Source organism: Salmo salar, chromosome 10 (assembly GCF_965601325.2).
Source record: "Salmo salar chromosome 10, fSalSal1, whole genome shotgun sequence".
Classification (NCBI taxonomy): Eukaryota; Metazoa; Chordata; class Actinopteri; order Salmoniformes; family Salmonidae; genus Salmo; species Salmo salar.
The window spans coordinates 11,174,045-11,187,251 of NC_138300.1; the positions used below are offsets into that span (position 1 = coordinate 11,174,045).

General features: G+C 40.3%; 1 protein-coding gene across 1 annotated transcript in view; it reads right to left on the reverse strand.

Moving 5' to 3' along the window:
- Window positions 1-4,889: 4,889 nt before the first annotated feature.
- The window catches only part of LOC106613496 (ubiquitin carboxyl-terminal hydrolase 13), a 57,992-nt gene continuing 49,674 nt past the window's right edge, over window positions 4,890-13,207 (reverse strand). Inside the window, 4 exon segments of the mRNA XM_014215785.3 lie at window positions 4,890-8,028; window positions 8,447-8,531; window positions 10,281-10,482; window positions 11,888-12,057. Of these exon segments, the coding sequence (XP_014071260.3) occupies window positions 7,932-8,028; window positions 8,447-8,531; window positions 10,281-10,482; window positions 11,888-12,057 (554 nt within the window). The 3' untranslated portion in view covers window positions 4,890-7,931.

Genomic DNA, 13,207 nt, shown 5'->3' on the forward strand with positions numbered 1-13,207 from the left:
AATGTCTTTTTTCTGGCCACTTCCGTAAAGCCCAGCTCTGTGGAGTGTACGGCTTAAAGTGGTCCTATGGACAGATACTCCAATCTCCGCTCTGGAGCTTTGCAGCTCCTTCAGGGTTATCTTTGGTCTCTTTGTTGCCTCTCTGATTAATGCCCTCCTTGCCTGGTCTGTGAGTTTTGGTGGGCGGCTCTCTCTTGGCAGGTTTGTTGTGGTGCCATATTCTATCATTTTTTTATATAATGGATTTAAATGGTGCTTCGTGGGATGTTCAAAGTTTCAGATATTTTTTTTATAACCCTGATCTGTACTTCTCCACAACTTTGTCCCTGACCTGTTTGGAGAGCTCCTTGGTCTTCGTGGTGGGGCTTGTTTGGTGGTGCCCCTTGCTTAGTGGTGATGAAAACTCTGGGGCCATTCAGAACCGGTGTGTATATATACTGAGATCATGTGACACTTAAGTAAAGTCCACCTGTATGCAATCTAACTAATTATGTGACTTCTGAAGGTAATTGGTTGCAAGAATTTATGCTGTTTTGAAGGCAAAGGGTGGTCACACCAAATATTGATTTGAGGTAGATTTTTCTTCTGTTCACTCATTTTACATTTTGTTAATTGATAAATATAAACTATTAACATGTCTATTTTTGAAAGCATTCTTACTTTACAGCATTTTTTTCACACCTGCCTAAAACCTTTACACAGTACTGTGTGTGTGTTTATATATGTATATGTATATATATATATATACACACGTACTACCGTTCAAAAATTTGGGGTCACTTAGAAATGTCCTTGTTTTTGAAAAACTACAGATTTTGTCCATTTAAAATAACATCAAAATGATCAGAAATACAGTGTCGACATTGTTGTAAATGACTATTTTACCTTGAAGCAGCAGATTTTTTTATGGAATATGTACATAGGCGTACAGAGGCCCATTTTTAGCAACCATCACTCCTGTGCTCCAATGGCACGTTGTGTTAGCTAATCCAAGTGTACCATTTTAAAAGGCTAATTGATGATTAGAAAACACTTTTTCAATTATGTTAACTGTTGTGCTGATTAAAACAATAAAACTGGCCTTAGACTAGTTGAGTATCTGGAGCATCAGCATTTCATTACAGGCTCATAATGTCTAGAAACCAAGACCTTTCTTCTGAAACGCGTCAGTGTATTATTGTTCTGAGAAATGAAGGCTATGCCATGCGAGAAATTGCCAAGAAACTGAAGAGATCGTGCAACGCTGTGTACTACTCCCTTCACAGAGCAGCGCAAACTGGCTCTAACCAGAATAGAAACAGTGGGAGGCCCCGGTGCACAACTGAACAGGACGACAAGTACATTAGTGTCTAGTTTGAGAAACAGACGCCTCACAAGTCCTCACCTGGCAGCTTCATTAACTTCTTCGGGATTGGTGTCCCTTCCACAGTTGAGCTAACGTAGGCTAGTGTGATTAGCATGAGGTTGTAAGTAACAAGAACCTTTCCCAGGACATAGACATATCTGATATTGGCAGAAAGCTTAAATTCTTGTTAATCTAACTGCACTGTTCAATTTACAGTAGCTATTAGTGAAAGAATACCATGCTATTGTTTGAGAGTGCACAATTTTTAACATAAAGTTATTAATAAACAAAATAGGCACATTTAGGCAGTCTTGAGACAACATTTTGAACATAAATGCAATGGTTCATTGGATCAGTATAATACATTGCACATTGCTGCCATCTAGTGGCCAAAATGTAAATTGCACCTGGGCTGGAATAATACATTATGGCGTTTCTCTTGCATTTCAAAGATGATGGTACAAAAAAAAAATACAAGAACGGTTGTTTTTTTCTTTGTATTATCTTTTACCATATCTATTGGTGTTATTTTCTCCTACATTCACATTTCCACAAACTTCAAAGTGTTTCCTTTCAAATGGTACCTAGAATATACTTATCCTTGCTTCAGGGCCTGAGCTACAGGCAGTTTGATTTGGGTATGTCATTTTAGGCGAAAATTGAAAAAAGGGGCGGATCCTTAAGAGTTTAAATAGTACCCGCAAAACACCAGTCTCAATGTCAACAGTGAAGAGGCGACTCTGGGATGCTGGCCTTCTAGGCAGAGATGCACAGAAAAAGCCATATCTCAGACTGGCCAATAAAAAGAAAAGATTAAGATGGAAAAAAGAACACAGACACTGGACAGAGGAACGCTGCCTAGAAGGCCAGTTTTATTGCTTCTTTAATGAGCACAATAGTTTGCAGCTGTGCTAACAATTGCAAAAGGGTTTTCTAATGATCAATTAGCCTTTTAAAATGATAAACTTGGATTAGCTAACACAACGTGCCATTGGAACACAGGAGTAATGGTTGCTGATAATGGGCCTCTGTATGCCGATGTAGATATTCCATAACAAATGAGTCATTTCCAGCTACAATAGTCATTTACAACATTAACAATGTCTACATTGTATTTCTGATCAATTTGATGTTATTTTAATGGACAAAAATGTTTTGCTTTTCTTTCAAAAACAAGGACATTTCTAAGTGACCCCAAACTTTGGAACGGTAGTGTGTGTATGTATGAATATATAGTATTATTATAAAAATAAAAAAATCTTTATATATTGTACACAAGATACAATAAACAAAACATAAGAGTAGCGAGCTCAAACTGAGAGCAGGCCTTTCCCACACCAACTGTTTCGCTAAAGGATTCAAACACTTTGGTGACAGACAGTTGTACTACCTTTAACTCGCTCACGCATGTGTATAACTGAACGACCACAAACCTCCCTGGTCAGTACAATAGCATAAGACCTACAGTTTGTGATTGCTCTGTATCTTGTGTGCGATACATTTGTCAATTATCACCATTTTGATCAACCCATTGTACCATGCTGGTTTACTATGGTTTATTTCTGTAGCCGACATACAAGTATGAATAGAACAAATAATATTTTGATAGAAACAAATGACCTAAAAATGTAATAATGGAACACTTTATAGTGTACTTGCAATGCATACTACTCTACCGATATACAGTACCAGTCAAAAGTCGACACACATACTCATTCAAGGGTTTTTGTATATTTTTTTTTACTATTTTCTACATTGTAGAATTAGTGTTGACATCAAAACTATAAAATAACACATGGAATCATGTAGTAACCAAAAGTGTTAAACAAATTAAAATATATTTTAGATTCTTCAAAGTAGCCAACCTTTGCCTTGATGACAGCTTTGCACTCTTGGCATTCTCTAAACCAGGTTCACCTGGAATGCTTTTCCAACAGTCCTGAAAATATAACATATGCTGAGCGCTTGTTGGCTGTTTAATCTTCACACTGCGGTCCAACTCATCCCAAACCATTCCAATTGGGTTGAGGTCGGGTGATTGTGGAGGCCAGATCATCTGATGCAGCACTCCATCACTTTCCTTCTTGGTCAAATAGCCCTTACACAGCCTGGAGGTGTGTTGGGTCATTGTCCTGTTGAAAAACAAATTATAGTCCCACTAAGCGCAAACCAGATGGGATGGCATATCGCTGCAGAATGCTGTGGTAGCCATTCTGGTTAAGTGTGCCTTGAATTCAAAAGAAATCAGTTTCACCAGCAAAGCACCCCCATACCACCACCTCCATGCTTCACGGTGGGAACCACACATGCGGACATCATCCGTTCACCTACTCTGCGTCTCACAAAGACACGGCGGTTGGAACCAAAAATCTTACATTTGTACTCATTGGACCAAAGGACAGATTTCCACCAGTCTAATGTCCATTGCTTGTATTTCTTGGCCCAAGCAAGTCTCTTCTTCTTATTGGTGTCCTTCAGTAGTGGTTTCTTTGCAGCAATTCGACCATGAATCACGCAGTCTCCTCTAAACAGTTGCTGTTGAGATGTCTGTTACTTGGAATCTGAAGCATTTACTTGGGCTGCAATCTCAGGTGCAGTTAACTCTAACGAACTTATCCTCTGCAGCAGAGGTAACTCTGGGTCTTCGTTTCCTGTGGTGGTCCTCATGAGAGCCAATTTCATCATAGCGCTTGATGGTTTTTGCGACTGCACTTGAAGAAACTTTAAAAGTTAAAATTTTCCGAATTGACTGACGTTCATGTCTTAAACTATTGATGGACTGTTGTTTCTCTTTGCTTATTTGAGCGGTTCTTGTCATAATATGAGCTTGGTCTTTACCCAAATAGCCCTATCTTCTGTATACCACCCCTAAGGAAAGAAATTCCACAAATTAACATTTAACAAGGTACACCTGTTAATTGAAATGCATTCCAGGTGACTACCTCATGAAGCTGGTTGAGAGAATGCCAAGTGTGCAAAGCTGTCATCAAGGCAAAGGGTGGCTACTTTGAAGAATCTAAAATTAAATATTTTGATTTGTTTAATACTTTTTTTGGTTACATGATTCCATATATGTTATTTCATATTTTGTCTTCACTATTATTCTGCAATGTAGAAAATAGTAAAAATAAAGAAACCCTGGAATGAGTAGGTGAGGCCAAACTTTTGAGTGGTACTGTACTTAAACTAGTCAAGCATTAACACCTTTCAGACATACCGTATATGAACGTTCTTTTAAAATAAACTGTAATAGTCAAATTATGTATTTTGTTGTATATATTTTATCATTGCATGCCTACCAAGGTTTGTATTCCATTGTCTTTATGAGTACTTTATGCTGCAGCTCTCCCTTCCTACCACATAACTAAACAAAAAACAGTCTTCAATTAAAATTAAACATTATGCTTGCTATTCTACTGTTTATGGAGTAAAGAACTAGAGATGCCATGAAATTGAAAACCATTGAGGAATTGTGATGAGGAACCATGGCCAAGCCACACTAGTTCCTCAGTAACAATGCACTAAAATACAGAAGTGTCAAATATCAAGAAATGTGTAGTTTATTGAACTATGCAAACATACATTACAAAAGTCAACTTTAAATAATCCCTTCAGGGAAACTGTATGTAATAAACTACAGAATGGGAACAAACTTGTTTGCAAAAAGGCAAAGAAAAATCAAGTAAAAACAGGTGAAGTATCATTGAACATTTAGTTAAATGAAATAAAAGAAAAATACATGTATTGTACAGACCAAATATCAACTTTTAGTGCACATGCTCACAGTACGAAGGCGTTTTGTGACAAAAGGTAAACCACTACCTTTCACAACCTCAAGAAATAGTGGTGGCGAGGAAGTGACAGATGAAGAGAGAGCTGAGAGAAGACAAAACAGAAGTCCTCCATAGCGATCAATTCCACAGTAAATGGAGAGCAAAGAAGGTGAGCGGGCACTCTGCCAGTCTAAAACAGCCAGAGTTGACCAGATGGGGAGGAACCCCGGTAGAGGACAAAACGGTATAGAACTAGAATGCATAGAACACCCACCTCTCCTCAGCAATCAGACCTTTGTATAATAAATGTAACTACTACACTGACCCGTCAAGGACCAGTAATGACAATCTCAGAATGGAACAGAGGGATTCATTCTATTCTTATTGAATAATAAACAAGTGTGGAAGGGGGATGGCAAAAACAATACTTGCAAAGAGACCGCGAAGAATTGCATAGGTAACAGAAGCAATTTATCAAGTAGCGTCTGACAAGGATGGGAGATCTTCAGGGATCGATTTGAGATGGGGAATTGTAATCCTCTCCAAAACAACCAAGGGCTCTAGTAAATCAAAACCATTATCTGGTTTCCCATTGTTGGTCTAAAAACATGATTTATCCTGCGCAGCAAGAAAGTATGTTTGAGTTTATATGCAGTTTTAGTTTCTTTTGTCTCACACTGAAAACATTTGCATTGCGGAGTACATGAAACCAAAGGTACATTATTGCAATGCAAGCACAATCATGTTCTTGACTCTTCCAGGAAACCTGCTTTGATGGAATATTGCCCAGGTAAGTATTCAAAGACAAGAAGAAAAAAAAAGGGTTTTTGATATGCGACATTGCAATCCACTACCTTGTCGATATGTAACAACCATACAATGAACTCTAGGCAACACCGCAGCTGGGTTTACTACTACACAGGTTGATGAACTGTCTTTGATAGAGTGGCTGTATAGGGTCATGAGAATAAGACATAGAAGTGCAAACAATCTAAGGTGTGACTGTGCTGGACACGAAAAGAGTGAGAATGAATGAGCAGCGAGTATGAGTAAAATGGTGAATACAGTATTAACATATACACAACGGTTGGAGACTATGCACGAGTAGGGCCAGTGTTGTCTCTGATATGTGTTAGAATTTAGCATTAAAGTCGAAGGGGGGGGGGGGGGGGGGGGTTGGTTGCAGTGAGCACAATAAGGAATACATTCAGCACAGCACCACGTCTTAAAGTACGAGAACGCATTCTGGAGCAAGTTGTAGGTCGTAACCTACAATACATGGTGTATTCTCAAGATAAGAGATTCTGTCCCAGTGCATATTGCTATAATAATGAAGAAAACACAGATGGCTGTGTTCAAATGCATACATTCTGCATTAAAAAGATGGCGGCATATCGAATATTAAATGTGGTATTACTCAGAGTTTGAGGACTACAATAATTGGCAAACATTTACCTCATGCATTGTCTGTCCTTCCACAAAATGTAAATCATATTAGGCGCGCATACAAATGCCAACCAAACCTGTATGCATGCATACACTATGCGTAATCGACATGGTCTGAGGAACACTTTGAAAAAAGAAAGGTGATATAATAGTAGTCATTTTTTGGTTACAACCACATTGGTCACAGGCTTTTACCACATTCAAGAAAAGCAAATATCAGTTTAGGGTATCTGATTCAAGGTAATATATGCTCATGGTTCTATTTCTATGTGAAAAACAGGGATATAAAAGTCTGTCAAAGTGCTTTCAGATTTCAATAAAAATGACATTCTCCTGGCAACTGAAACTTGACTCGTCCAATTGTCACTGTACAGAAAACAGTTTCTCCACCAAAGCCCAGAAAAACCTGCAAATTAAAACCAGACAGATATGACTAATCTCATTACAGGACATCCGACCCTCCAATAAGGATATTACTTATTCAGTATCCATAATAGTTAAGAGCGGTTTTTCAAATGTTTTTCCCATATTCTGACACTTGCCGATGCTGGCTATTTCTCTGCATTCAATGCCATAATTTTCTATCCTGCATCACATGTTAAGGGTTCCTGATGTCCTTTTAATTCCCTATAGATGCAAAACATTCTCCAATATTCCGTTCTGCATGGCACATGCAAAGCTCCCAGCAGCATTGCGTTTTCTTTTTAATCGAGTTCTGCTTCAGAGTTTTTCAGGGTTAGCAGTGACTCGTGACCACTTTTGGACCATGCCCGACATTTATAAAACGTACCACTTCAATAAAAATACTGGCACAGTAGCTTAAGGCATAGAAAATGTATAGTAAGATCTTATATGCTGATACTAGAACTGTGGAGTACTCCGATAACTGAAATTGCACACATCGCTCTGTACCTACGCCGTAGACCAGGGGTGTCAAACTCATTCCAAGGAGGGCCTAGTGTCTGTAGATTTGTTTCTTTTTCTTTCAATTAAGACCTAGACAAAACAGGTGAGGGGATGTCTTTACTAATTAGTGACCTTAATTCATCAATCAAGTACAAGGGAGGAGGAACAATCCGCAGACACTTGGCCCTCCGTGGAATGGGTTTGACACTTGCAGCAGACAAATAACACGTTTCAATACACACAAGCACACGGGAATCACAGAGACATACAAAAAGCAAATTGCTTTCCCCTTTGACCGTACTTTGCGGTTGCTCTTGAGTGACTTGGCTGAGTCGAGCGGTTCCTATCTTTTTTTGGCTGGTCTGGGGTGCGAGTGTTTCCATAATTCCCACTGTGGTTGTCTTCCTGTCTTCTGGTTGTGAGGATGTGGTTCTCTAAGGTTGGAGGGCGGGGGGCTTGGTCTAGCTGCTAGACAGTCGACGGTAAAAGTAGATGTAGCCCAAGTCTTTTGGAGGCCTTTCTGACAAACACACTTTGTGGTCATTGAAGATCACCCATCTGACGTGGGGGGGGGGGAAATAACATGGGTAACACATTGTGTTAAAACCTCATCTATACATTTAGTTTCGTCTTGATTTGCAAATGCCACATTATAGACCACTAATTACAAAATTATCTAAGTAGTCTCTTAGGACAGTGTTTCCCAATCTGGTCTGTGAAGACAGCTAGCCGATCAAAGATAATACTTGATTGACTCCAACACTAGCAAACCCGATTCAACTCGTCAACTATGATCAAGCCCTTGATTAGCTTAATCAGGATTGCTACTGTTGGAATAGATCAAAAATGTGCAGTGCAACAGCTGGTGGAAACAGTGTCTATATAATTCATTTTTAATCCTTCATTGTGAAAGGGGATTGTGGTTTAATCATCTAGCAGAGATAAATGTAGAGTATGTACATTGTGACTGACTTACCTTCCTTCCTTTTTGATGTGGCATACATAATGACCAGACATCGTGGACGCTCCGATGTGGCTGATGAAAGCAAAAAGCTCGTAACCTGTAAAACAGGAAGTCAAACCAATCGTTACACAAAACTACAACTCCCTTGTGAACAGAACAGATGCATTTTGCCTACAGTATACCCATGAGAACAAGCTAGTAAAACTGTGTCATAACTATCGAATCCCTATCTGATCCTATTCAACCAATGCAGGTTGTAGTTGGAGAGACTGTGGTCCATGATTTGCAATTCTGAGTTCAAAATCATATAGGCTGAGACTCTGAATAGAATGAGTCTCCTCAAACATGAAATCTTAAGCCAAACGTGTGACGTAAAACTTCCTTTAACAGGATTGTGTCAGAATGGAAGTGGAAAGAGAAGCCTTTCACAATTGGTGAAAGGATGGTTTTGTTCCAAATGTACCTGCAAACAGCAAGTGTTGCATCATATGGGTGCAGCAAGCAGTGAGCTTTACATTCAAAGCAGCTATATAACTTTTTATCCAGCTCCTGTACCACATTCGTATTTGTGTAATTCTTCTCCTTTTATCATTTCTGTCTTTATCGTTTTGCCCATAATGGTTATGGTTAGGACTGGGGATGGTGGAGCTGACTCTAGATCAATGTATTTAGCCCAATGGTTATGGTTAGGACTGGGAGGTTGGAGCTGATCCTAGATCAGTGTCTCTAGATCATAATGGTTATGGTTAGGACTGGGGAGGTTGGAGCTGATCCTAGATCAGTGTCTCTAGATCATAATGGTTATGGCTAGGACTGGGGAGGTTGGAGCTGATCCTAGATCAGTGTCTCTAGATCATAATGGTTATGGTTAGGACTGGGGAGGTTGGAGCTGATCCTAGATCAGTGTCTCTAGATCATAATGGTTATGGTTAGGACTGGGAGGTTGGAGCTGATCCTAGATCAGTGTCTCTAGATCATAATGGTTATGGTTAGGACTGGGGAGGTTGGAGCTGATCCTAGATCAGTGTCTCTAGATCATAATGGTTATGGTTAGGACTGGGAGGTTGGAGCTGATCCTAGATCAGTGTCTCTAGATCATAATGGTTATGGTTAGGACTGGGAGGTTGGAGCTGATCCTAGATCAGTGTCTCTAGATCATAATGGTTATGGTTAGGACTGGGAGGTTGGAGCTGATCCTAGATCAGTGTCTCTAGATCATAATGGTTATGGTTAGGACTGGGGAGGTTGGAGCTGATCCTAGATCAGTGTCTCTAGATCATAATGGTTATGGTTAGGACTGGGGAGAGTGGAGCTGATCCTAGATCAGTGTCTCTAGATCATAATGGTTATGGTTAGGACTGGGAGGTTGGAGCTGTTCCTAGATCAGTGTCTCTAGATCATAATGGTTATGGTTAGGACTGGGAGGTTGGAGCTGATCCTAGATCAGTGTCTCTAGATCATAATGGTTATGGTTAGGACTGGGAGGTTGGAGCTGTTCCTAGATCAGTGTCTCTAGATCATAATGGTTATGGCTAGGACTGGGGAGGTTGGAGCTGATCCTAGATCAGTGTCTCTAGATCATAATGGTTATGGCTAGGACTGGGGAGGGTGGAGCTGATCCTATATCAGTGTCTCTAGATCATAATGGTTATGGTTAGGACTGGGGAGGTTGGAGCTGATCCTAGATCAGTGTCTCTAGATCATAATGGTTATGGTTAGGACTGGGGAGGTTGGAACTGATCCTAGATCAGTGTCTCTAGATCATAATGGTTATGGCTAGGACTGGGGAGGTTGGAGCTGATCCTAGATCAGTCTTAGAGGTCAGAGGTCATGCAGAGTCACTCACGCCCGGGTCCGTCTTTGATCCGGGGGTCTGAGGCGTCCTGGTCTGGGGACAGTGTAGAGTCGCTGTGCGTGTTGGCATTGGAGAAGGCGCTGTCGTTGGGCTCCGTGGTATCGGCCATGTCAGACAGGGCGTCGCTAGTCTCCTCCTCCTCCCTCTCCGTGTGGGTGAAGATCCAGTCCAGCGCCCGCTCCAGGTTGTTGTTCTGAAACAACGAATGTTGGTGACATCATTTCACAGACCTATTTCAGTGGTTGATTACTGACAGTACTTTCTGTTACTGGTATTTTTTTTACACTACTTAAACTACCTGCTTGTTTCAATGAATCCGAAAGAACCAAAAAGTCATAATTAGTAGGCTAAATTGTCATGTAATTACCATTATCAGTGACCTTGTGTTATACAGTAGAATATGCTTCCTCTCTCCCCTAAGTCTTCTCAAATTCACAGGTCTCAGAAGATGGACAATCGTGACTGGCATGCTTCAAGAGAATGTAACAGGATTGACAACATCAAGAGAGCACATGGGGGGAATAATCTGATGCTGCCTGCTTTTTCTGGCCATGCCCAGGCAGGCAGTCAGTCAGACAGACAGGCCAGTGAGGTTGAACACTTCCTGCGTGCTCACTGGGCTTTTATTAGAAGACCCTGGAGACCCTCTAATGTTTCACACTCCTACTCAACTCACGAGGTCCCTGGCCTTTTTTATGAGAAAAAAAATGGATGGCAAGGGGTTTGGAGGTGTTAGGAATGGTAAACAAGGAAATCAGAGGGTCTGTTTTCGTAGAGAAAGTGGGATCTATTTTATGCTGACAAGGGCAGGTGACTGATGAAAAAGAGAAAAAGGCACCATCTTAAAATAGCAGCCACTATAATGGAATTCAACATTTATACATTATATCGTGGTGTTATACAATTCAGAACAGAATTTAATGAATTAGTTGTTTCATTTGAGGTACATTGGAGGAACACACAAACAAATGCAAAAAATAACTGTGCTAAAATGACTGTGCACGTATGACACACAACGATCTGACTCATAGAACTGAAATGCTGAACGAGCCTAGCTATGCACCATGTCGGGCTCGATGCTTGGACTATTTGTAAACAGCATGTAGAACAGGGATCTCAAGCAACCAAGGACATGAAGGGGTTATTAAAACTGCAATATATCAAGTAAACAAGTAGGCCAGCCAAGTTGTTTATAGCTGAGAGGGCATGATTCTCCAGCACGGTTTGGCACTATAGAAAGCCACTCCATCATTCTTACATCAATGGCCCAAATATAAATAGCAAGCCAAAAGTCTGTCAGAGAAATAAAACATATTGGTTAAAAGTTTTGGGGGATATTAACCTACTTAAAACATGATAAGTCGCCCTTTCCATCTTTGCAAGGTTTTAGCTATAGAACAGGCTTTGGATATATGGTTTATTTTCCATATTCCACAACACAGTATATATATCTCTACGATAATTCAAATCTGAAAAAGTCAAATTAAAAACCACCAAAGCACTACTCCCTACTGAATGCTTCCTAGACCAGGACAATATTATTTTTGTGTTGTTTCACCAGTGAGTGTGAGCAGCAGGAGCGAAAGAGAGCCACTGACCGTGGCTTTTAGGGCCTGGAGGGTGTGGCGGCGGGGGAAGCCCATGGAGGTGAGGATGGCGATGCTCTCCTCTGGAGGATGGTTGTCCAGGGGGGTGGCAGCCAAGCCCGAGCTGGCCACGGAAGGGCCGGGCTCCATGAAGGTTGGCAGTGCCAGGGGCTCAGCAAAGTCTGGAAAAGAGGAAAGAAGGAGAAAGCTCTACTATAAACATGGTACATAAATCAGTAAATCACCCATTCAAACAAGGGTCAAATCAGGAAGAGCACACTTAAACAAGGATGTGTTCCTAAGGCCTGGTTATTTTTGGGTTATCATAGGCCATAGTCACCCAGTTAATATAGGTCATTGTTAGTACAAGTATGGCATGTTCAGCTTAAGAGAGCCTTGTTTGTGTCGGTCTGCCTATTTGTCCTTGAATCTCTTGGCGAGCTGTAAAGGAGGTGCTTGCTCACTGGGTTTCGTTTGTGAGAGCGAAAAAAAGCCTCTTCATTAGTTATTAGTAACTTTCCAACAACATCACTCTGTATGCAGAAGTGACTATAATATTGTTTAAGACCAACTTATGAATCTACTTTTAAAAATATATATAACAAACAGGGTACAGAAATTAAAAGGAGTAGTTCACAATTTTACAACTAGATTTTAGATGGTTCCTTAACCTGAAGGTAGTCTATGGGCCAAAAGAATCTGTAATCGAGGGTTCCGTTTTCTTTAAACAGCCACTACAAACTTCAGCTAACTTTTAGTCACCACAAGCTAACAATCAATGGAAGTGATGGGGGCATGTAAGCATGTTTGAAAACAATTATGTTCAAATCACCTGAAATCAACTCCATATTTGGTTTGATGTTACTTAAAGGTGATTTGGCCATTTAAAAACAAAACATGCTTACATGCCCCCATCACTTCCATTGATTGTTAGCTTGTGGTGACTAAAGTTAGCTCAAGTTTGTAGTGGCTGTTTAAGGAGAACTGGACCATGGACTACAGTTTCTCCTGGCCCATAGACTACTTTCAGGGTGAAGAACCATCTAACATCAAGCTGGGAAATAGTGAACTACTCCTTTAATACTGAGTTTATTAAACAACTGTAATAAAGCTGAATTTCAGGGAGAGTGCAAAAGAGGCTGGCTGATGGATCATGCATATTAAAAAGCTGATATGTGACTTCCTAACTACAATTCCACACAAGCAATTAAGAATTTAGGAGGGACTAAAACAAAACAGATGGCAGTTTTAAAAAGTTACTATGGCAATAGAACACTGTTCCTCCCCCGTTTTGACCTGATTGGGCCTTAATTGACACAGTTGTTACACACC